Source organism: Bufo bufo, chromosome 8 (assembly GCF_905171765.1).
Source record: "Bufo bufo chromosome 8, aBufBuf1.1, whole genome shotgun sequence".
In the NCBI taxonomy this organism is placed as follows: domain Eukaryota; kingdom Metazoa; phylum Chordata; class Amphibia; order Anura; family Bufonidae; genus Bufo; species Bufo bufo.
In genome coordinates, this window is record NC_053396.1 from 6,228,512 (window position 1) to 6,254,524 (window position 26,013).

General features: G+C 48.8%; 1 protein-coding gene across 2 annotated transcripts; it reads left to right on the forward strand.

Annotated features, from left to right (window-relative positions):
• The first annotated feature begins 372 nt into the window (after positions 1 to 372).
• RABL6 (RAB, member RAS oncogene family like 6) lies at positions 373 to 26,013 on the forward strand. 2 transcript variants are annotated; one of them, XM_040442370.1, is made up of 16 exons: positions 373 to 460; positions 3,590 to 3,941; positions 7,959 to 8,093; positions 8,588 to 8,635; positions 10,202 to 10,257; positions 14,113 to 14,204; positions 14,534 to 14,674; positions 17,572 to 17,677; positions 19,095 to 19,198; positions 20,737 to 21,077; positions 21,400 to 21,550; positions 21,635 to 21,832; positions 21,908 to 22,121; positions 22,452 to 22,620; positions 22,710 to 22,753; positions 24,581 to 26,013. In XM_040442370.1, exons 2-16 carry the CDS (start codon positions 3,812 to 3,814, stop codon positions 24,782 to 24,784), a joined length of 2,133 nt encoding a protein of 710 aa, XP_040298304.1. In that variant the 5' UTR covers positions 373 to 460; positions 3,590 to 3,811; the 3' UTR covers positions 24,785 to 26,013. The 2 variants fall into 2 exon arrangements, with proteins under 2 accessions (XP_040298304.1, XP_040298303.1); XM_040442369.1 differs by lacking the exons at positions 22,710 to 22,753; positions 24,581 to 26,013 and having other exon boundaries at positions 21,397 to 21,550; positions 21,908 to 22,595.

Consider the following 26,013-nt stretch of genomic DNA (forward strand, 5'->3'; position numbering starts at 1 on the left):
TCCGCACAGAGGGACGATGATAACACGGTTTTCGCACTATTACTGTACAGCTCATGGTCTTCTCACTTTCTGATGACAGAATTTCTCCACAAACCAAGACGTTTTTGTGACAGGGTTCATGAGGTGACCGCTCCTGGGGTCATACTGCTGACAATACACCTGTCTGGTCTGTATTCAGACCACCCCATAGATATCTTACGTTTTCGGGAGTCTTTCCTGTCACTTTCTCTCAGGCGGTGGACACACACTGTCACTGACTCTCCAAAGAGTCCACTTGGCGCGCTAGTCGGCGTAAGCGCTCTGCGCATGCGTCCTCCACTACAGCGGCAGCTTCGCTTTCTGAGGGGTCTGACCCCTCCCGGCGCCGTAGCAGCTGCAGAGGCTCCGCCCTATTGAAGCTCGCAGGAGGAGGAAGGAATATGGCGGCGCTGCAGTGCTGGCTGGGAGCGAGAGGGAAAGAGTAAGGCAGCGCTCCTCGGGGTTAGGCTGGGGAAACTGGGGTGAGCGGGTTTTTGGGAGACTTGGAGCGGAGGCTCCGTTTCTGGAGGCTGAGGCTCCTTTTCTGGAGACTGAGGCATCCGCATCTGGACGGGGGATACCTCAGCCAGCTGTCACATTCCCCACATCCGCGTCACCCCGCCCCCCACATACATGTCCTCATACATCACCCCTCCACTACATACACGTCCTCATACATCCCCCCTCCACTACATACATGTCCTCATACATCACCCCTCCACTACATACACGTCCTCATACATCCCCCCTCCACTACATACATGTCCTCATACATCACCCCTCCACTACATACACGTCCTCATACATCCCCCCTCCACTACATACACGTCCTCATACATCCCCCCTCCACTACATACATGTCCTCATACATCACCCCTCCACTACATACATGTCCTCATACATCACCCCTCCACTACATACACGTCCTCATACATCCCCCCTCCACTACATACATGTCCTCATACATCACCCCTCCACTACATACACGTCCTCATACATCCCCCCTCCACTACATACATGTCCTCATACATCACCCCTCCACTACATACACGTCCTCATACATCACCCCTCCACTACATACATGTCCTCATACATCACCCCTCCACTACATACATGTCCTCATACATCACCCCTCCACTACATACACGTCCTCCTACATCACCCCTCCACTACATACACGTCCTCCTACATCACCCCTCCACTACATACACATCCTCATACATCACCCCTCCACTACATACATGTCCTCATACATCACCCCTCCACTACATACACGTCCTCATACATCACCCCTCCACTACATACACGTCCTCCTACATCACCCCTCCACTACATACATGTCCTCATACATCACCCCTCCACTACATACACGTCCTCATACATCACCCCTCCACTACATACATGTCCTCATACATCACCCCTCCACTACATACACGTCCTCATACATCACCCCTCCACTACATACACGTCCTCATACATCACCCCTCCACTACATACACGTCCTCCTACATCACCCCTCCACTACATACACGTCCTCATACATCACCCCTCCACTACATACACGTCCTCCTACATCACCCCTCCACTACATACACGTCCTCATACATCACCCCTCCACTACATACATGTCCTCCTACATCACCCCTCCACTACATACACGTCCTCCTACATCACCCCTCCACTACATACATGTCCTCCTACATCACCCCTCCACTACATACATGTCCTCATACATCACCCCTCCACTACATACACGTCCTCATACATCACCCCTCCACTACATACATGTCCTCATACATCACCCCTCCACTACATACACGTCCTCATACATCACCCCTCCACTACATACACGTCCTCATACATCCCCCCTCCACTACATACACGTCCTCATACATCACCCCTCCACTACATACACGTCCTCATACATCACCCCTCCACTACATACACGTCCTCATACATCACCCCTCCACTACATACACGTCCTCATACATCACCCCTCCACTACATACACGTCCTCATACATCACCCCTCCACTACATACACGTCCTCATACATCACCCCTCCACTACATACACGTCCTCATACATCCCCCCTCCACTACATACACGTCCTCATACATCCCCCCTCCACTACATACACGTCCTCATACATCCCCCCTCCACTACATACACGTCCTCATACATCACCCCTCCACTACATACACGTCCTCATACATCACCCCTCCACTACATACACGTCCTCATACATCCCCCCTCCACTACATACACGTCCTCATACATCACCCCTCCACTACATACATGTTCTCATACATCACCCCTCCACTACATACATGTCCTCATACATCGCACCCCCTTCACCACATACATGTTCTCATACATCGCCCCCCCTCCACCACATACATGTTTTCATACATCGCCCCCCCTCCACCACATACATGTTCTCATACATCGCCCCCCTCCACCACATACATGTTCTCATACATCGCCCCCCCCTCCACCACATACATGTTCTCATACATCGCCCCCCCTCCACCACATACATGTTCTCATACATCGCCCCCCCCTCCACCACATACATGTTCTCATACATCGCCCCCCTCCACCACATACATGTTCTCATACATCGCCCCCCCTCCACCACATACATGTTCTCATACATCGCCCCCCCTCTACCACATACATGTTCTCATACATCGCCCCCCCCTCCACCACATACATGTTCTCATACATCGCCCCCCCTCCACCACATACATGTTTTCATACATCGCCCCCCCCTCCACCACATACATGTTCTCATACATCTCCCCCCCCTCCACCACATACATGTTCTCATACATCGCCCCCCCTCCACCACATACATGTTCTCATACATCGCCCCCCCTCTACCACATACATGTTCTCATACATCGCCCCCCCTCTACCACATACATGTTCTCATACATCTCCCCCCCCCTCCACCACATACATGTCCTCATACATCTCCCCCCCCTCCACCACATACATGTTCTCATACATCTCCCCCCCCTCCACCACATACATGTTCTCATACATCGCCCCCCCCCCCTCCACCACATACGTTTTCATTTCTACTCTACATTGCCATTTGTCACACTACCCCATGTTTAACATGTCCCCCCTAAAATGTGACCCCCCCCCCTCTGCTCTATATATGTCCTCGTGTTTCCATCTGCTCATACATGTATGTTCTCATACTCCACGCTCTACATACAAGTTCTTGCCCGCTTTCCTACATACGTGTTCTCGTCACTGTCCTACATACAGTCTCCTCTTCCGCTCCCTCCACAGCAGCCAATCACAGCTCAGCTTTCATTTTCCAAGCTGCGGCAGAAGAGATGTGATTGGTTGCTGTGGGTCACATGGCCACATGCGGTGTGGGGCAGTTTTGTTACCTGTGTATTCTCACAGATGTTGGTCACATGTATGAAGCGTGTGCAGTGTTTTTGGCCTGCGCAGCAGTCGCCCAGCTCAGCAGATTTACCGTTCAGGAGTTTGGGAGAGCTGGGTGACCATGGAGGCCATGTTGGTAGTCTTCCAGCTTTTCTTCCCCCTAGGAGCTGTGAGCCGGGTGTCAGCGCAGACTGTGGGCCCCTCCTGACGTCTCGCGTGTTCTAGTGTTCTCGGACGCGGTCGGTGATGGCTTCCTGCGGCTGGTGATGTCCGGTGTGCTCCCTATGGTCCGCCACTGATCTCCTCTCTGATATTAACCAAGACGCGTGACATTGACGTCCTCACCCTGATTGGTCGGGCGCCCCCCCCCCATCACCGAGGTCAAGATGTTCTCAGCGTTGAAGAAACTTGTGGGGTCGGAAGTGCCGAATCTACGAGACAAGAACATCCCCGCCGGGCTGCAGTCCATGAACCAGGCCCTGCAGAGGAGGTTCGCCAAGGGGGTTCAGTATAATAGTGAGTATGCATGTCCGCACCCACACACGTGTTCTCATGCATCACCTCTCCCTGAACATACATGTTCTCATTTATATTATGCATCCTCACGTGTCACCACTAAAGACATGTCACAAATGTTCTCGTTTATTAACCCTTACTCTACATACATGTTCTCCTTTTATTAACCCTTACTCTACATACATGTTCTCATACAGCTGTCCCATTCTATACTTCATATATGATCCATGCTCTACATACATGTTCACATACATCATCTTTGCTTTCCATATACAGTCTCATATGTCAGCCCCATTCTCATACATCAACTCTGCTCTACTCACATGTTCTTGTATGTGACTGCTGCTCTACATTACGTTTGTATGCTTTCTGCTGTATTCACAGGTTCTCACACATCACCTCTTGCTTTACATACATGTTCTCATGCATCACCTCCTCCTTTTCATGCATGTGTTCATTTATTAATCAGTCTACATACATAATCTCACATGTCGCCTTCCTCTACACACGTGTGTTCATTTGTTAATCCTTAGCCTACACACATGTTCTCATGCATCACCTCTGCTCTACATACATGTACTTGTATGCCAGTCCTGTTCTACATACATGTTCTTATACATCGCCCCCATGCTTTACATACATGTTCTTATACTTCATCCACTTTCATGTTTGTATGATTTCTGCTTTACATACATGTTCTCATGCATCACCTCCTCCTTTTCACTCACGTGTTCATTTATTAATCATCAGTCTACATACATAATCTTATGTCACCCCCTCTACTTGTGTGTTTTCATTTGTTAATCTTTAGTCTACATGCATGTTCTCATGCATCACCTCCTTCTCTACATACATGTTCTCATGCATCACCTCCTTCTCTACATACGTGTTCTCATGCATCACCTCCTTCTCTACATACGTGTTCTCATGCATCACCTCCTTCTCTACATACGTGTTCTCATGCATCACCTCCTTCTCTACATACGTGTTCTCATGCATCACCTCCTTCTCTACATACGTGTTCTCATGCATCACCTCCTTCTCTACATACGTGTTCTCATGCATCACCTCCTTCTCTACATACGTGTTCTCATGCATCACCTCCTTCTCTACATACGTGTTCTCATGCATCACCTCCTTCTCTACATACGTGTTCTCATGCATCACCTCCTTCTCTACATACGTGTTCTCATGCATCACCTCCTTCTCTACATACGTGTTCTCATGCATCACCTCCTTCTCTACATACGTGTTCTCATGCATCACCTCCTTCTCTACATACGTGTTCTCATGCATCACCTCCTTCTCTACATACGTGTTCTCATGCATCACCTCCTTCTCTACATACGTGTTCTCATGCATCACCTCCTTCTCTACATACGTGTTCTCATGCATCACCTCCTTCTCTACATACGTGTTCTCATGCATCACCTCCTTCTCTACATACGTGTTCTCATGCATCACCTCCTTCTCTACATACGTGTTCTCATGCATCACCCTCATGCTCTACATACGTGTTCTCATGCATCACCTCCTTCTCTACATACGTGTTCTCATGCATCACCCTCTTCTCTACATACGTGTTCTCATGCATCACCCTCATGCTCTACATACGTGTTCTCATGCATCACCCTCATGCTCTACATACATGTTCTCAGAAATCACCTTTCTGCTTTATACACATGTACTCAAACGCCCCTCCCTCTACATGCATGTTTTCATTTATTAATCCTCGGTCTACTTACATGTTGTCATGTGTCACTCCCTCCTCTACATGCCTGTTTTTATAGTTCTTTCATCTGCTCGTGTTACGTGTTCTGTGACACTTCCTCATCTGTCACTCTCACCCCCACCGAAGAGCGGGCCCACCGCATATTAAAGGGTTATCCCCATTCCTCAGGGATCTGATTGGTGGGGGTCCTACCACTGGAACCCCTGCTGATCATGAGAACGGGGGCCCCATATGGAAACGAGGGGGGGCTACAGTTCTGTGTAATATGTGTGATTCCCAGCACTGATCTCCCCATAGGGCGCCATTCACATGACTATCATTCAACAGGAGAGTCACATAGTGCGGCCCAGCCTCCTCCGATCATATGTACATAATACACGGCTGTAGTTCAGCCCTGACCTCTGCTGCCGGCAGCTACGCGGTCACAGGATGCAGGGTACAATATAACAACAATATGATGATATAGCACTAAAAGCCGGAATGTGGGAAATGTGGCCTGAAACTGATCGGCGGCGAACCTCATGGTCTGCATGTGACCACACGTGGTATGTAATCCCGCACACAACACAGAGGCCTGTTCATGGGGAAATCTGACACCAAGAAACCTGAGAGGCTCAAAAAGGAGTAGTAGTCTAATGCAGAGAAAAAAAACGACATCTCCCAGAATGCAACACTGCAAAGGACAGTAAGTGTTTGGGGCAGCTCTGGAAGGGAGTGGAGTATTTCAGAGCTGCACAAGATAAACCAAAGGAGATGCTGAGTTATCTGCAGCCCCTCTGATCTGGGGAAGCAGGGAAACCTTTTAAAGGGGTATTCCGGCATTTACAAGTTAACCACAAGCTAGGGGATAACTATTAGATTGGTGGCGGTCCCAGCAGTAGGATCACGAGACTGTGGCCTGTACCCCCTGCAGCCCCTTGAAAAGAACAGAGCGGCCATTCATTTCTATAGGAGTTCAGGAGATAGTGGAGCTCATCTAGCTTCATGGCCGCGCCGTGTAGAGCTGCGAGAAAGTGACAGTCTGCTCCCACTACGCTCCAGAAGGTCCTCGCCCTTAGGAGCAAATTTCCACGTGTACACAGAGCACGACTAAGCATGGAAAAATGAAAGGAATGACGCACGCTGACAGGGTAAATATAGAAGAGGTGCCGGAGCCGCCACATCCCAGAGCACTGATGGGAAGGCGTGTCAATCAGATAGGGAAATCGCTTAACAAGTAGTTCCCTGCGGTGTGATTGCTGCCTGCCAGGAAAGGGCTTCCAATAATTCTGCAGCAGCTGGGGCTAGAATGCATGGCACTGTCAGATCCCACCTGCTTGCGAAGGGTTTAGGTGGTTGCTAGTCGTGCAATTCCTTCGTGCCATGGTCATTGTGGCTGAAAACCAGATTTACAGTCTCGCTATCTGAACTTGGAATTGCAGGAAAACCACAATGTCAGATTCCTCGGAATTTCCTGCCACCTGTTGTAACCTGTGTAACCCACAAGCTTCAGGCAAAGTCTTTGTGCTGCTGAGTTCACATCACACGAGTGACTAGACTGACGCGTCGTGGCGTGCGGGTGACTAGACTGACGCGTCGTGGCGTGCGGGTGACTAGACTGACGCGTCGTGGCGGGCGACTAGACTGACACGTCGTGGCGGGCGACTAGACTGACACGTCGTGGCGGGCGACTAGACTGACACGTCGTGGCGGGCGGGCGACTAGACTGACACGTCGTGGCGGGCGGGCGACTAGACTGACACGTCGTGGCGGGCGGGCGACTAGACTGACACGTCGTGGCGGGCGGGCGACTAGACTGACACGTCGTGGCGGGCGGGCGACTAGACTGACACGTCGTGGCGGGCGGGCGACTAGACTGACACGTCGTGGCGGGCGGGCGACTAGACTGAAGCGTCGTGGCGGGCGGGTGACTAGACTGACGCGTCGTGGCGGGCGACTAGACTGAAGCGTCGTGGCGGGCGGGTGACTAGACTGAAGCGTCGTGGCGGGCGGGTGACTAGACTGACGCGTCGTGGTGGGCGGGTGACTAGACTGACGCGTCGTGGCGGGCGGGTGACCAGGTTGATGCATTGTACCAGCCCATGCATCTCTGTTAGCAAGACAATATCAGGCTTTGTAGTCAGCCTTTGAACATGAACCGTCAATGTTCTCATTCACTGACAGCAAGCAGGGATCTTGACATGTTGATGGTTCGAAGAACAATGTAGGTTTAATAGTTGCAGGACATTTTTATGCAATGATTATAGGAAAACTTGAGGTAAAACAGAAAACTCTTTGTTTTCCAGTGAAAATCGTCATCCGTGGCGACAGGAACACCGGGAAGACCACGCTATGGCATCGGCTGCAGGGGAAGAAGTTCGTGGAAGAATACATTCCCACTCAGGAGATCCAGGTCACCAGTATACACTGGAACTACAAGAGTAAGAGGTCTCCTGTCTACCCTTACTGTACACACTCCTCCTGACTGATGTCTCTTATAGGTGCAGCTCTCTTTTGTCCGGCAGTCTCTGACTGTTTTTTACTCCTCATTAAAGGGAGTCTGTCAGCAGGTTGGACTGAGCTGCTGACAAAACCAGGGACTGAGGAGAGCAGAATAGACGTAGCTTTTGTGGAGCTTTTGTTATCAGGAGTAGTGTGCATATGAAGTTTTATTTCTGCTCCTGCAAGTGCCCAGGAGGCGGGGCTTCACTGTGAAATGCCTGCATCACAGCCCCTCCCCCATACTCTGAGTGATAGACAGCCCCGCCTCCTGGGCACTTGCAGGAGCAGAATAAAACTTCATATAAACACTACTCCTGATCAAAGCTCAAAAAGTTAGTTTTTTCCTGCTCTCCTCAGCCCTAAAATGCTGTATAAACACACATACTGTATGTCATAGCCTACAGTTCAACAGATTTTATGTTTGATTTTGCAGCCACTGACGACATAGTGAAGGTGGAGGTTTGGGACGTGGTGGATAAAGGTAAGTTCTACTGGTGCTTAGATATACAGTCCTGATCAAAAGTTTAAGACCACTTGAAAAATGGCAAAAAAATCTTATTTTACATTGTTGGATCTTAACAAGGTTCCAAGTAGAGCTTCAACATGCAACAAGAAGAAATAATGGGAGGGAGACAAAACATTTTTTGAGCATTCAATTAATTGAAAATAACGATTAAACTGAAACAGGCTGTTTTTTAGCTGATCCACATTTTAGGACCACATGCCTTTAAAAGGCCAAATCTGTGCAAAGATGTGGATTCATTGTCATTCTCTGTCACCTAGTCGCACGTTGTGATGGCAAAGGCAAAAAAACTCTTTTTGACCGTGGTCGGGTGTTGAACTGCATAAGCAGGGTCTCTCACAGCCGCCATCGCTGCTGAGGTGGGACGCAGGAAGACAGGCATTTGGAATTTCTTAAATGATCCTGAGGGTTATGGAACAAAAAAGTCAAGTAGAAGACCCAAAAAAATGTCCTCAGCGCTGAGCCGGAGGATGCAATTGTCTGTCCGTCAAGACACTGGACGATCCTCGACCCAAATGAAGGCCCTTACTGGTGCTGACTGCAGCCCCATAACCATCAGACGGCATCTGAGGCTGAAGGGCTTCAAAAACAAAAAACGCCTTCAAAGACCTCGTCTCCTTGAACGCCACAGAACTGCTCGTTGGGACTTTGCAAGAGAGTACCAAACATGGGACATTCAAAGGTGGAAGAAAGTTTTATTCTCTGATGAGAAGAAATGTAACCTTGATGTTTCCACCGTTACTGGCATGACCAGCAGATCCCACCTGAGATGTTTTCTACGAGCCACAGTGGAGGGGGCGCCATAATGGTCTGGGGGGCTTTTTCCTTCAGTGGAACAATGGAGCTTCAGGAAGTGCAGGGGCGTCAAACGGCCGCGGACTATGTCCAGATGTGGCAGAGAGCCTTCCTCATGACTGAGGGCCCTCGTCTGTGTGGTAACAGGACAACGCTACAGTACACAATGCCCGCAGGACAAGGGACTTCTTCCAGGAGAATAACATCACTCTTTTGGCCCATCCTGCGTGTTCCCCTGATCTAAATCCAATTGAGAACCTTTGGGGATAGATGGCAAGGGAAGTTTACAGAAATGGACGACAGTTCCAGACAGTAGATGACCTTCGTGCGGCCGTCTTCACCACTTGGAGAAATGTTCCCACTCACCTCATGGAAACCCTTGCATCAAGCATGCCGAAACCATAACGGCGGAGCTACTCATTACTGAGCTCATGTTTGGAGGTTGGATTTCTGTTTTGGGGGGGTTTAGTATTTTTTTGGAGGTGTGGTCCTAAACTTTTGATCAGCTGAAAAACAGCCTGTTTCAGTTTGTTCGTTGTTTTCATTAAATTGAATGCTCAAAAAATGTTTTGTCTCCCTCCCATTTCTTCTTGTTGCATGTTGAAGCTCTACTTGGAACCTTGTTCAGATCCAGCCATGCTAAATAGGGTTTTTTGCCATTTTTCAAGTGGTCTTAAACTTTTTGATCAGGACTGTACTTTGTGTGTAATACTTTTCATTGCTCTGTAGGTAAAGGCAAGAAGAGAGGCGAGGGCTCCTTGAAACTGGAAAATGAGCCCCAAGAGGTGAGAGAACTCGATGCAGTCATCAGGCTTCACTGTTAAGTATTGCAAGTACACCATCGAGTCCCATTATTCTGACCACTTCTTACTCTCAACGTCAGTAGCGTGTAGCTCATGAAGGAAGTCACGTGTGGTGAGCTGGCTCAGTGCGTATATAAGGTGTGCGATAGGCTGTCTGCACACAAATCCCTCGGTGGGTATATAAGGTGTGTGATAGGCTGTCTGCACACATATCCCTCAGTGGATATATAAGGTGTGTGATAGGCTGTCTGCACACATATCCCTCAGTGGATATATAAGGTGTGCGATAGGCTGTCTGCACACATATCCCTCGGTGGGTATATAAGGGGTGTGATAGGCTGTCTGCACACATATCCCTCGGTGGGTATATAAGGGGTGTGATAGGCTGTCTGCACACATATCCCTCGGTGGGTATATAAGGTGTGTGATAGGCTGTCTGCACACATATCCCTCGGTGGATATATAAGGTGTGCGATAGGCTGTCTGCACACATATCCCTCGGTGGGTATATAAGGTGTGTGATAGGCTGTCTGCACACATATCCCTCAGTGGATATATAAGGTGTGCGATAGGCTGTCTGCACACATATCCCTCGGTGGGTATATAAGGTGTGCGATAGGCTGTCTGCACACAAATCCCTCGGTGGGTATATAAGGTGTGTGATAGGCTGTCTGCACACATATCCCTCAGTGGATATATAAGGTGTGTGATAGGCTGTCTGCACACATATCCCTCAGTGGATATATAAGGTGTGCGATAGGCTGTCTGCACACATATCCCTCGGTGGGTATATAAGGGGTGTGATAGGCTGTCTGCACACATATCCCTCGGTGGGTATATAAGGGGTGTGATAGGCTGTCTGCACACATATCCCTCGGTGGGTATATAAGGTGTGTGATAGGCTGTCTGCACACATATCCCTCAGTGGATATATAAGGTGTGCGATAGGCTGTCTGCACACATATCCCTCGGTGGGTATATAAGGTGTGTGATAGGCTGTCTGCACACATATCCCTCGGTGGGTATATAAGGGGTGTGATAGGCTGTCTGCACACATATCCCTCGGTGGGTATATAAGGGGTGTGATAGGCTGTCTGCACACATATCCCTCGGTGGGTATATAAGGGGTGTGATAGGCTGTCTGCACACATATCCCTCGGTGGGTATATAAGGTGTGTGATAGGCTGTCTGCACACATATCCCTCAGTGGATATATAAGGTGTGCGATAGGCTGTCTGCACACATATCCCTCAGTGGGTATATAAGGTGTGTGATAGGCTGTCTATACCCACCGAGGGATATGTGTGCAGACAGCCTATCACACACCTTATATACCCACCGAGGGATATGTGTGCAGGCAGCCTATCGCACACCTTATATATCCACTGAGGGATATGTGTGCAGACAGCCTATCACACACCTTTATATACCCACCGAGGGATATGTGTGCATAAGGTGTGCGATAGGCTGTCTGCACACAAATCCCTCGGTGGGTATATAAGGTGTGTGATAGGCTGTGTGCACACATATCTCTCGGTGGATATATAAGGGGTGTGATAGGCTGTCTGCACACATATCCCTCGGTGGGTATATAAGGTGTATGATAAAAGGGGCGATTTATCAGAGTTGCAGTAAGGCCTCATGCACACGACCGTTTTTTTTTTACTGTCCGCAAAAACGGGGTCCGTTTTTCCGTGATCCGTGACCGTTTTTTCATCCGTGGGTCTTCCTTGATTTTTGGAGGATCCACGGACATGAAAAAAGTCGTTTTGGTGTCCACCAGGCCGTGCGGAGCCAAACGGATCCGTCATGAATTACAATGCAAGTCAATGGGGACGGATCCGTTTGACGTTGACACAATATGGTGCAATTGCAAACGGATCCGTCCCCCATTGACTTTCAATGTAAAGTCAGGAGTCCCTTTTATACCATCGGATCAGCGTTTTCTCCAATCCGATGGTTTACGCCTTTATATGAGTTAGATCGTGAAACTCAAATCCGACAGTATATTCTAACACAGAGGCGTTCCCATGGTGATGGGGACGCTTCAGGTTAGAATATACTAAAAGAACTGTGTACATGACTTTCCCCGTGCTGCCAGGCAGCAGGGGGCAGACCCTCCCCCCCCCCGTTTTTAACTCATTGGTGGCCAGTGCGGCTGCCCCCCCCCCCCTTCCCCCTGTAGTTAACTCTTTGTTGTCTAGTGCGGCCCGCCCCCCTCCCTCCCCTGTAGTTAACTCGTTGGTGGCCAGTGGGCCCTCCCTCCCCCTCCTAATTAAAATCTCCCCCCTATCATTGGTGGCAGCGGAGAGTACCGATCGGAGTCCCAGTTTAATCGCTGGGGCTCCGATCGGTAACCATGGCAACCAGGATGCTACTGCAGTCCCGGTTGCCATGGTTACTTAGTAATTTGTAGAGGCATTATACTTACCTGTGAGCTGTGATGTCTGTGTCCGGCCGGGAGCTCCTCCTACTGGTAAGTGACAGGTCTGTGCGGAGCATTGCTTAATGATCTGTCACTTACCAGTAGGAGGAGCGCCCGGCCGGACACAGACATCGCAGCTCGCAGGTAAGTATAATGCTTCTACAAATTGCTAAGTAACCATAGCAACCGGGACTGCAGTAACGTCCTGGTTGCCATGGTTACCGATCGGAGCCCCAGCGATTAAACTGGGACTCCGATCGGTACTCTCCGCTGCCACCAATGATGGGGGGGGGAGATTTTAATTAGGAGGGGGAGGGCCCACTGGCCACCAACGAGTTAACTACAGGGGGGGGGGGGGGGGGCCGGCCGCACTGGACAACAAAGAGTTAACTACAGGGGAGGGAGGGGGGGCCCACTGGCCACCAATGAGTTAACTACAGGGGGGGGGGGGCCTGCCCCCTGCTGCCTGGCAGCACCTGCCAGGCAGCAGGGGGCAGTCATGTACACAGTTCTTTTAGTATATTCTAACCTGAAGCGTCCCCATCACCATGGGAACGCCTCTGTGTTAGAATATACTGTCGGATCTGAGTTTTCACGAAGTGAAAACTCAGCTCTGAAAAAGCTTTTATGCAGAAGGATCCGTCTGTATAAAAGTAACCTACGGATCACGGACACGGATACCAATTTTGTGTGCATCCGTGTTCTTTCACGGACCCATTGACTTGAATGGGTCCGTGAACCGTTGTCCGTCCAAAAAATAGGACAGGTCATATTTTTTTGACGGACAGGATACACGGATCACGGTCTCGGCTGCAAAACGGTGCATTTTCCGATTTTTCCACGGACCCATTGAAAGTCAATGGGTCCGCGAAAAAAAACGGCACAACGGCCACGGATGCACACAACGGTCGTGTGCATGAGGCCTAAGGGAGGATTATTGGCTTTCAGGCCCCATGTGGCGGTATTTCTGATACTGCACAATGTGAACCGTTCTCATGCTGCTGTGCTGAAAGTGTATGGTGAGTGGACAAATGGCACCATTGTGAATAAGTGACATGGAAACTGCGGAGCACCACATACTATTGATGTGAGAGGTGAACGTCCATTACGAAGGTGCATGAGGGCGGACAACACGCTACAGTGGAGCAGCTCCCAGCCAAAATGAAGCAGGGGTCTACCAGACTTGTGTCTACTCCAGTCACATCCAGAGCTGCATTCACTGTTCTACTAGTTTCTTATGACCGGTGCATAAGGCGTTGTGTGCATTCCCAAGGCAGCTAGGTCACATGACGTCTGGTCGCAGATGGACTCCAGTCACATTCCAAGAATTCCTGCTTTGCTGTGAATGGAGAACGTACCACAAAATCATGATGTTTAGTGATTTTTTTAATTATTTTTTTTGTCTTTTAAAGACTGACTCCGACCTCGCCCTAGATGCAGAGTTTCTGGATGTCTATAAGAACTGCAATGGAGTAATTATGATGTTTGACATCACCAAGCAATGGTAAGTATCTCCCTCTATTATTTCAGAGCTGCTGGCTCCTGCACTTGGGGTAGGTTTGGCAGAACTAGGAGCCTGTCCGGCACTAATACATATCCGCTATATTCTATGCTCGTACTTTTATGTGATGCATTGTTGTATCATCCTTGTTGTCGTCCTCTAAAAGCTTTGGGGGTGATTAGAGGATTACTGCCTTATTTGCAGAATCCTTCCTTTGCTGTCATCCATCAGGGCCTGGAAGATGGTAATTGGGCAGCAAGATGAAAGCAGGAGCCAGAGGGGAATTCTTGGTGTAGAGCTGACAATCCACTTTGGTTTCTTTTGCTTTTCAGGACTTTTACTTACATCACACGGGAGCTTCCGAAGGTCCCCAGCCACGTGCCTGTGTGCGTGCTCGGAAACCATCGAGATATGGGGGAGCACAGGGTCATCCTGCCTGACGACGTGCGAGACTTTATACAGAGCCTGAACCGGTGAGTAATAAGACCTGTGACCTCTATATATCATGTATGTCCTGTATCACCATGAGCTGCATGGCCCTGCGGATCTGAAAGTGTTGAAGGATAGGTCATCAGTATGTGATCCGCGGGGGTCCGATGCCCGGCACCCACCGCTGTTCAGCTGTTTAAAGAAGCTGCGGTGAGTGCCATGGTCTCCTTGCAGCTTACCAATCGCAGCGCTGTCCATTGGGTAGTGGCTGTTGTTGGTATTGCAGCCCAGGCCTGTTCACTTAAATGGGACTAAACTGCTCCAGGCCACGTGACCAACGAATATGACCTCACTGGCCTAGAAAGAGGCTCCGGGAGCGCAGTGATCTCCTCAAACAGCTGATGGGTGGGGGTGCGGGGAGTCAGATCCCCAGCGATCAGATACTGATTACCTATCCTGAGGATAGATCATCAGTACTAAACACTCGGACATTCTTTTTACCCCCTTAATGCATAATCACGTAAATCTACATAATTATGCTTAGGGGGTTGTTTGGAGCGGGCTGCCGAGCTAAGCCCACTCCACATGCGGAAGGTGCCAGTTGTATAATACAGCCTGCACTGGACCACAATGGCCAAAATCAGCAATGACATTTAACCCCCTTAGATGCTGCAGTCAATAGCGACCTCAGCACCTTTTGGGATGAAGGGAGATGGCTCCCTCTGCTTTCCGATCAGAGCTCCTGTGAAATAACGAGGCTCCGATCAGTTACCATAACAGCCTGGGGGCCTTCTGAAGGTTCCCAGGCCTGTCACGGTTAACTGCCAGTGTCTCCGAATCCCATAGACCACAATAGGATTCTATTGCGGTCTGTGTAGGACAATCGATCAGAAGATTGCAGGTTCCAGTCAGGTTCTGTGCAAAAAGTAAAAAAAAAAGTTGAAAATAAAAAAAATATTAATTCAAATCACCCCCTTTCCCAATTTTACATATTAACATGAATCATAATTTTTTTTAACATAACAGGCATCGCACGTCCCAAAATGCCTGAGCTATTAAAATATTTTTCCTGCGCGGTGAACATCATAGCGGAAAAAAATATTTTTGTTCACCTTGTCCCCAAAATATTGAACAAAATTGATCAAAAAGCTGTACTCACCTCAGTAGTAAATAAAAATGAAAACTATAAATATTTGGTATCGCCATAAGGGTCCATTCACACGTCCGCAAAATGGGTCCGCATTAGCAATGCGCCGCACAGACAGAAGAAGGAGCGACCGGCGGCCACGGCGTACGTGAGTATAATGCTGCTCACTAACATACCATGGCAGCCAGGACTTCAGTAGCGTCCTGGCTGCCATGGTAACCGATCAGAGCCCCAGCATTACACTGCTGGGACTCCGATCGGAACTGCCCACTGCCACCAATGCAGAGACTGAAGAACATTCCCGGCACCCGACCTCTGACAGGACGCTGTGATCCGCGCGATTAACCCCTCAACTGAGGGGTTAATTGCGGTGGATCGCAGCGTGCAGTCATAGGGGCCGGGATATGGCCGGCACATTCATTGGTGGCGCAGTGGCCACAGTCCCTCCCCTCCTCCTCCTACTCTGTTCTCATTGGTGGTCAGCAGCAGCCGCGCACAGTGGGGAGGGAGGGACTCCCTCCTTCTCCACTGTGCCGCCTCAGGAGAACATGGTGCGCGCCGAGAGCGCGATCATATCGCGGTCCGGCGATATGCACAAAATCCATATCGTGGCACAAATTTATATCGCATATCGCCCACCCCTAATTGGCACCACATTTGCTATGCGCCAATCCTGTGGAACACTCACTGTCATTATAGCGTCCTTAAATATCAAATAAGGGTCTGGCTATGACATTACTTAATACTCTTAGGATACGGGGGTACCTTTTAATGGGGCATTTTCTTTTACATTCTGCATTTCATCTGACAGTTTATTTTCCTCTGTTTAATACAGTGGGAACATTTTTTTTTAACAGCTTTGCTTTTTCCTCGTCGCTCTCTGCAACTCCTTCCTAATCACTCTGTAGAGGGCCGACACCTTCAGATTTATACTTTACCATTTATACAATTTAAGAACATTTTAGGGTTAGTTTTGCTCTTTGGCAATCAATCTCTCGGTCTCTAGTTTGGCTGCATTTATTTGTTTTTTACATATTCTATTTTTTCCCTTTATAGTTTTTCAGTGCTTCCTCGCTCTCCTCCTCCTGTTTTAGTGATTTTAAATTTTATTTTATTTTTTCATTTATTGCTTGAGAATAAAAATGAAACAGCGATTCTTTTTTCGTGTTTTTTTTTTTTAGGGCGCCACTTTCAGAGACACAGACCTTTTTTTTCCCGTCAATATTTTTGCAGCAGAAGTTGCAGACTAGAAGCTGCTATCCGTTAATCACATGGGGTATTCCAAGTCATGATTGCCTGTCGATGTAAAACTGACAGGCAGTCTGTCAGGCCCCACCTCTAGCATGGCCTAAGGCCTCTTGCACACGAATGTATTTTCATTCCGTGTCCGTTCTGCTTTTTGGGTTTTTTTCGGACCGTATACGGAACCATTCATTTCAATGTATCCGCAAAAAAAAACAGAAGGTACTCCGTGTGCATTCCGTATTTCCGTTCCGCCAAAAAATAGAACATGTCCTATTACGGACAAGGATAGTACTGTTCTATTACGGGCCAGCTGTTTCGCTCCGCAAAATAGGGAATGCACAAGGATGTCATCCGTATCTTTTGTGGATCCCTTTTTTGCGGACCGCAAAATACATACGGTCGTGTGCATGAGGCCTAATACGCAGATGCCTCTGGAAGACCTGGGGTCATGGTCTTCCAGAGTAAAGCAGCAGCTCCGTAAGATTATCGCCTAATTGTGTGTCTGCCCCAGAAGTCACCAGGTCACCACTTTTCTGCTCCTCCTAACAGGCGCCCCGGTTCCTCCTACATCCGATACGCTGAGTCTTCCATGAAGAATAGCTTTGGGCTGAAATACTTGCACAAATTTTTTAACATCCCTTTTCTGCAGCTGCAGGTAAGTCCCTAAAATCACAACCCATCTCACCTATGTTACCGCCTGACCTGTCACCGCCAAAATGCCCTCTAAACCGCCAGCAGTACCTCACAGCTGAAGTCATCTGGTTTCTAATGAAGGCTTTGGCTAATGCTTCTGTATGCAGAGGAGGGGCTTGAAGGCCTTGACGGTGGAAGACAACCTTGCTGCTCCCCCCTCCTGCCCGTTCGCATTTGGCTAATGGCCTTGTTTTTATTTCTTACGTGCAATCCCCCAGGAGATCCCGCGCTTGCGCCGTCCAATCTCTTTTTCGGCGCCTGCGCAGTGAGTTTTGCTTGGCCTCGCATCCGGGAGTCGTTGCCTGTACAATGAGCCTCTAACACCAAATACACTACAGCAGGACTCGGTGCACAAAAACGCGATGGTACGGCACAGGATCTCTAGGGGAATCGCACATGAAGAATAAAAAGCAAGGCCATCAGTCAAAAGCGAAGGGGCGTGGCTAGGTTGATTTCAGTATCCTCATTTGCATACAACGATCCTGCCCATCGGATGAGTTAGACAAGGACATTATTAGAACCCAGATGATTTCAGCTGTGAGGTACTGCTGGTGGTATAGAGGGCATTTTGGCAGTGACCGGTTCCCCTTAAAGGGGTCATGCCAACTTATCCACAGGAAAGGGGAACAGCATGGTGTGGGTCCCATGCACCCGTATGAATGGAGAGGCCAGGTGTGCATTCGTGCTGCCGCTCCAGTCATTCTCTAAAGGGACTGATATAGCGTCGTACACCGCTCGCCCATCTCCAGCAGTCCCATACAGACTAAATGGAGTCGCAGTGCACATACCCGACCTGCCACTCTATTTGTACGGGAACACAGGACTCCCCTTTCTCGTGATCGGTGGATGTCCCAGCACCCAAACCCCTAGTCCCCTATTTTGTGATAACGCCACCCCTTTAATATACAGATTAATGACTATGGAGAGGGTAACCGGCTGTAGACCACCTGCAGGGCTGATCATCCGGTATCTCCCATGAAGAGATGCCAGGGTTACCTTTATCCTTTCCTCCTGTATCGGGGCTTTCCTATGTGAATGGCCTTCCATACACCTGAGATCATGGAAGCATCTGAAGTTACAGCACGTGCTCAGCTCTGTGTCTGGAGTTACAACCCCCATCATTGCTCCAGTAATGGTAGATAAGGGTATAATGTTACCCTGAGGGCACATGACACCAGCCCAGCCTTACTTATTCATTTCTATACTGAACCTGACACTATTAACCCTCGGTCGGGTGGCTGAATCTTGTCGCTACACTGTGGGACCCGGCCCCTGGCCTTCAGGTAGGATAGGGTTAAAGGTCCCGGCTTTTGTTTGCATGGTAATGGAGAGAGATGTGACAGTCAGCTTTTATGTTCTTTTCCTCTTGTGTCCCGCAGCGAGAAACCTTATTAAGGCAACTGGAGACAAACCAGCTAGACATCGATGCCACCCTTGAGGAGCTTTCAGTCCAGCAAGAGACGGAGGACCAGAATTATGAAATGTAGGTCACTGCTTGGGGAGGTTGGGGGTCGCTTAAAGGGGTTGTCCATGAGACACTGTTTTGTGTAATATATGATTAATAATTATCCCCCATAATTTTTATAGTTTAAAAAATTAGGAAAGAAGGTGAACTTTTTTTTCTACATTTTAGTGCATTTTTCTGGTAATGTTAGTGTTACCATAAAATAGACTTTTCATTTGCGTTCCTCATTGTCTACTGTTAATTTTGATTTAACACGGGGATGCCCAACCTGCGACCCTCCAGCTGTTGCAAAACTACAACTCCCAGCATGCCAAGACAGGCTAAAGCTACAGCAGGGCATGGTGGGAGTTGTAGTTTTATAACAGCTGGAGGTTGGGCATGCCTGCTTTAACACATGCCTTTTTTTGGGTAGCAGCAGATTTTTAAGGGCAGCATTTTATGTTTTGGGGAGATATATATATATATTAAAAAAATTCCTTTTAGGCTATGTTTGCATGGTGTTTTTTCAGTTTCGATGCTGCAGGCCCACTAACTGTTTAGCCTCACTGACTGGAGCTAAACCACGGCATATGTCCAGAAACTGCGCCAAGGAAGAACATGTTCTTTTTTTGCGCGGTTGCAGATTTAAAACACCAGCCTCCCAAATGGCAGCGTGGCCTCCCGTTGCAAGCAGTGGAAAGCAGATTCCACGTGACCGCCACCGGCTTTTTGGCGTAGAATTTACTCCAAAATCCTGGCGTCAAAAGCTACCGTCCCAATGAGCCCTTTCTTTTATTATTTTTAAATATAAATTTTTAATTGGCTTTGGCCAGTAAGAGGGTATTCCAGGAGTTTGATATTGATAGCCTGTCCTCGGGCTAGGCTGGCGATTTGCTTATTGGCCGATTCCCAGCAACCCCCTTCCTTCTGCTGCTTAGGAGAAGCTTCTGACCTACACAGCTCCATCCATTGTGTAGAGCAGGGATCAGCAACGCCTAGATGTTTTTGAAACTACAATTCCCAGAATCCTCCTGTGGGGATTACAAAAAGAGCCGAGTAAGTTTGCATGCTGGGAGTTGTAGTTTCATAGCAGCTGGAGTGCCGAAGTTTGCTGATCCCTGGTGACTGTAGAGGATGTAGCTGGTCACTGCAGCGCTGCTACTACTGAAGTAAATGGAAGCTAGGGGCTTCTGTCTGCACTCCAGGGTCTGCATCATTCCCCGACTGCCAGGCACCTAACATTTAGCTGGCCGCCGACCTAAACCAGCGCCATATGTATGTATACATTGAGTGCAGGGTTAGAGGTTTTGATGTAAATTCTATATTTCTCTCTACCCCTATTCTCCTGTAGTTAGTATACAGTATGCCCTGCAGATCCCTCCATGTTTTTAACGAAGTTGGCACCCCCAGTCGTGTACTGCGTCCTCCCACTCACCCCGGGCTTATTAGCCAGATGACATTCTCTTTCTGTGCATGTTTCGGTGTTTCTGTGTGAATTATGACGTCTCTTGTATCGGCACAATCTGTCGATGAGATGTTTGTCTCATTTGGCTAATATTTCCCGTATGTTCTTGCAGATTCCTGGAAATGTTAGAGGATAATAAGCGTCTGGCTTCTCCAGTAGCGACAAACGGACAAAGCCCGTCCTCCGGTTCTCAGTCCCCTGTGGTCCCCATAAACTCTGGGTCTCCTGACAGCTCCGGCCCTGGCACACCCCTTCAGATACCTACTACAGTGCCTGCATCTCCTCCCCTGGCTGTGCCTCCACCGCCTCCTGCCTCGGATGTCTCTGAAGTCTCCGGGGCTTCTCCCTCCACCGTGTCGTCTCCTCCTTTATCTCAGCAACCTCAGCAGAAGCGAGGCTTCATGTCCCGTCTCTTCGGTTCCTCCACCCCTGAAAGCCCTCCAGTCAAACTAGGTACTTCCGTAATGCCTGAGGCCTACAGGGCATCCTTAGTCACTGACATTGATGGCAGCTATTGCTGACCATACACATTAGGGATGTCAGTGCATACTGCTGATTGTAATGGAAACCCCTGACAGAGACGACGCTTGTTGGATTTTTACATACCCATTCATCTTGTTTCTATTGGGATAAGCAGTGCCATATGTATCTGTGCCACTTATCTCCATATAATTAATATGCCTTTTTGGCTGATGATATGTCAGTAGGCATCTTATGTCTGTGGCCTGTTTTTGCAATAAATTCAGGGATTGTCTTTTATCTTGTCCGTCAGCAGAGACTCCGTCACACACAATGCAGCCAGTGAGAGTGCAAAGCGTAGAAGACTTTGTACCCGAAGACAGCTTAGATCGCAGCTTCTTGGAGGATAACGCAACTCATAAAGATCTAGGGAAAGCATCACTAAGAGAAAGGCGAGACAGCGACAGGTAGGGGCCTCATTTTACAGACATGAGTCTCATCTTTTCATCTCCTCACCTGACTCTGATGGGATACACTTTGCCTGCCTGCAGTGATGGGGATGCACCTGGGACCAACCCCATGGTCGCCGGCTTCCAGGATGATTTGGACCCTGACGACAGGATAGCTCCTAAATCTTCTTTGGCCGTCGTCCCCAGTAAGAACATTGTCTTGTCCACTGATGATGAGGAGACTGATGCCCCTGTTCAGATTGCTGGGGATGAAGACGTGGACACGGAGTTATTCTCATGGTGAGCTGGGTTGCATTCAATGCAGGATGGTTATTCCCGTCCTGTTCTGTAATAATGACCTCTGTTCTTGTGTAGGAAACCAACCCAGTCCTCAGTCACGCGCCCTGAGAAGCAGGATACGTTGCCCTCGTCTGGTCAGCCCTCTGGCAAAGCCAAGAAAAATAAGGCAAAACACCAGGAGGACTCGGACAGCGATCAGGAAGGGCCCATAGCCACACAGATGCTTTCCTTCGTTATGGATGACCCGGACTTTGACAGTGAAGACTCAGCCCCGGTATCAAAGGCAAAGGTGAGACTGAAGTGTAGAAACCGAGAGGGACTGATGTATTAAGTAGATGAGAGCGAGTCATCTAATTTAACTAGTCTTCCATTTTTGTCCGGGAAGCAGGTTAGATAATTGCTGGACTATTGAATGCTAGATTTTTTTTACTGCAGTGTATACCCATTCAAAGCAGGCGAGGAGCTTCGCGATTACAATGCTAATCTTAATCAGTGATCTCACTGCTGTAGCAAAACTACAACTCCCATCATGCTTCGATTGCCAAGATGCATGAGATTTACTTTCCCAAATAGGGAGTCATTCACATGCATGCAGTGACATAAGCTTCTGGTCCTACAGGAAGATTTCCCAGTGCTGAACAACATGTCTGAAAGCTCCAGCGAGGAGACGCCCTCATCTCTCCCGGCACAACCTGTAAAGCCCAGCGTGCCTGCCTTCAAGATGAGGCAAGACGCCGATCTTTTCGGCTTAGGGTTTGAAGAAAAAGTGGCCAAGGACAGCGAAGAAGGTGAGTGAAGGGGCTACAGTTCATACTGGTCCTTCTAGTACGTGGTTAATCGACACCAATCTTTACTTTTTTTTGTTTGTTTTTTCTAGAAAAGGAAAGCAAAACCTCCAAGAAGAAAAAGAAAGCCAAGGAGGTAACGTATCTGTTATGAGAAGAGCAGCTCACAGTAATGTAGTCTGTCATCGCCCTGTTACGAACCACTGAGCCGCTCGCCCTCTACGATATTGCGCTCTGGTCTGAAAGATCCGACATCTCCATTTTAACTATAGCTTCACTGGCATTACTCCAGTTTGAGTCTGCCAATACGCATTGTACCTGGCAAGTTTGCAGACTACGGGAAGGAACCTCCCATCTAACATGGCAGCCACAGTGATTGTTGGAAAACCTGGTGATGGCAATTCCTGAGTCATAGCCTATGGCAGCACTCCAACTCCCAGCATGCTCCAGTCACAGTCTATGGGGATTCCAAGAACAGCCAAGAAAGTGTGCTTGCTGGGAGTCATACTGTAGTTTCACCACAGCTCCAGTGCCAAAGGTTGTGGACGCCTGGCCTACGGGTAGTTCCAGCACAAATTATAATTTGAAATGGCATCATGATTTATAATGCGTTTTGGCCTTGAAATATGAGATCTTAGGCCAGGGCTTGTACGAGTGCTACTCCCTCTTCAAGATTACACGCTTGCAATGGCGGCACAGTGAATGGAACAAGCACTTGTAATTACACTGCCCCACCGAGACAACGTGCAGTATAATCTTGACGAGGAATTGGCACTCACACGAGAGTTAGACCCCCACCGATAAGATATTGATGACCTATCCTGAGGATGTCATCAATATGTACAGGCTGCACAACCCCCTTTAAGTAGCTGTCTCCTGCCCCCTTCATGCACATATGTGCACTTGGCAAGGCCGAGCATGCATGTGTTTCTAAAGGGAGCAAAGCCCCTGCAATGGTGTCTTATTTCCCCAAGAAAAAACTGCCTGACCCTTCACTCTCGCCATCGGGAGAAGTCAGGAGGCACTAGATGGCCAGCTTTACAATGATAAGTCAGAAAATGGTAATGTCATTCACCCCAACAAAGAGTTATCTGAAATCCCTTCAGACACAGTAATGGATATTGCAGGAAGGAACTCAAAACTGGGTCTCAAAATTCATTTTTTTGCTCAGGTTCCTGTAGAAGCATTTTGATGCTCCCTCCGCCCTGCATAAACACACAGTGGCACTGGGTAGCATTTAAAGGGATGTTAAACCTAGAAATGAAGGATTAAAGTAGACTCGGGGTAATGGTCACGCTGTCAGGGTGCAGGATTTTGTCTTATCCTGAGGCAAACCCCTATAATGACCCCCCCCATGCCCAGGTCTCTCATATAGGGTTATACCCTGCTCCCTGGCACCTGCATCGCTTCTGATCCCCGCACGGCCGTCGCATGGATCAAAGCATGCGGCGACAGGAGCAGCCAATAGCACGCGGGTGACACTAGGGAGGCTCGTCCCCGTCGCGGCCTGCTATTGGTTACTCCCCCTGTCACTGGAGATGCAGCAGCGGCCTTGTGGGGATGAGAAGCCACGCAGGTTCCGGGGCGTGGGATAAGTATAACCTATATAAGGGGCCCGGGCATTGAGGGGGTCATTATTGGAGTTGGATAATCCATTTAAATTCCTGCGGTTCTCTTCCATTTTCAGCTGGTGACTGAGTGGTTGGGTGGAGGGAGGCTCCTGCTGCAGACAGGATAGCCTGGAGGAGGAGGGGGGACATGGCTGTAATTGCCGTATGAGAGACCAATTGCATCCAAAAGGAAAGGAAGAGATTAAGGGACGAAGTGCTGGGATTTTTTGTGTTCATTTTCCATTATTTGGGGGAGAAGACTGACGTTTTAGCAAAAACTGCATTTTCAGATATTATGGGAGGCTCTGTGCTATGCTTCAGGCTACCATCAATTAATGTCTTTCTCTTGACAGGCTCCAGAAGAAGAAGATTCAACCAAGAAAAAGACGAAACCCACGAAAAAGAAGAAAAGCAAAGAGAAGGAGGAAGGCAAAGAAGAGAAGAAGAAAAAGTCGAAGAAGAGCAAGGAAAAGAAGGAATTTGATGAACTGGAGGCTTTCCTCGGAGGAGGTGTACCCAGCAAGCCAAGTTCAGGTGGGGAATATGAGGAGCTCTAGGTTGTCTGTGCTCCTTCATGGATTGAGCTCTCTGCCTTCCTCACCACGTGCTCCACACAGAGCAAGCACAACCTTGTTCTTCAGCATGGCGGCGCTGCACCGCCGGAAAGGGAGAAATCTGAAATGGAGAGAGGTACCAGTTGTCCGCCTTCTTCCCCCATCTTCTCCCTCTTGGATCATTGCTCCTCACCCAGAGCTTTGCAGAAACGAGAAACACTACAGAATATGCTAGATCTGGGAGGAACACTGAGGTAGCGTTTTACGTGTCTTGCTCGCTCGGAAACCTTCAGCGGTCCCTCGTTACCCTGTAATCATTCCAGTCACCCTTGACATCCTTCATACTGTACGAACAAAATAAAATAAATTCTTGTGTCTCTGCACTAAACGACGGGCTGCGAGATATCGCCACTCACTTCCAGGAATCTCCGCAGTCTCCTCGCCAGTGACTGACCCATCGCTCTACTGATGGTCTCCCTGAAATGTTTAAAGTCGCACCAGCATGCGTCTGTCTGCAGCAACATTCCAGACCCATCTTCATTTATATTGCCTGGTGCTGGCGGCTCGCTCCCTGTGACATTTAGGCCTTCGCCTTCCTTTTAATCTCTCCTCTAATTTTGTGGATTGTTTTTAACCCAAGGTAAGTGCAGCTGCCTATACCAAGGCGGCCGCCTCACCGGAGTGCTGGCACTGGTCAACCCGAGCACCAGTACATCCAAGAACTCCCCAGTTGATGTAATCCATCAAGGGGGAGGCAGAGAATTATTGCTTTTACATGTGAAAGGTCAGAGGTTTCCATTTTCTTTGTGTTGTTTGTAGTGCGGTTGTTCAGTGTTTTTTTTTTTTTTGTTTTGTTTTTTTTGCCGACAGAGGCGACTTTTCCCCCCCGGCCCACAACCCTGTGTTTGAAGTGTTGAGCTACTTTCTAACATTGGTGACCAAATTTTATTTGAGGTCAGAACCAGTATGGTATGCAGCCAGTTCATTCCAGTGCTGCCCCATTCCCTGTCTTATACCTCCCTGATGCGGTTCTTTCACTGAGCTCAAGTTCCCTGGTGATCATTCCACCCCGATCCTCTCCCATGCACCGGGGCCTCATGTTCTTCCACTGGCGTTACAGAACCCGGCTCCTGACAGGGTCTCAAAGCTTTGATGCGACTGTACAGATCTGTAAGGAGGCGACGTCCTGTCTTTGCACAGGTCTGCGTATTGCTTGTTGAACTTTGGGGGGG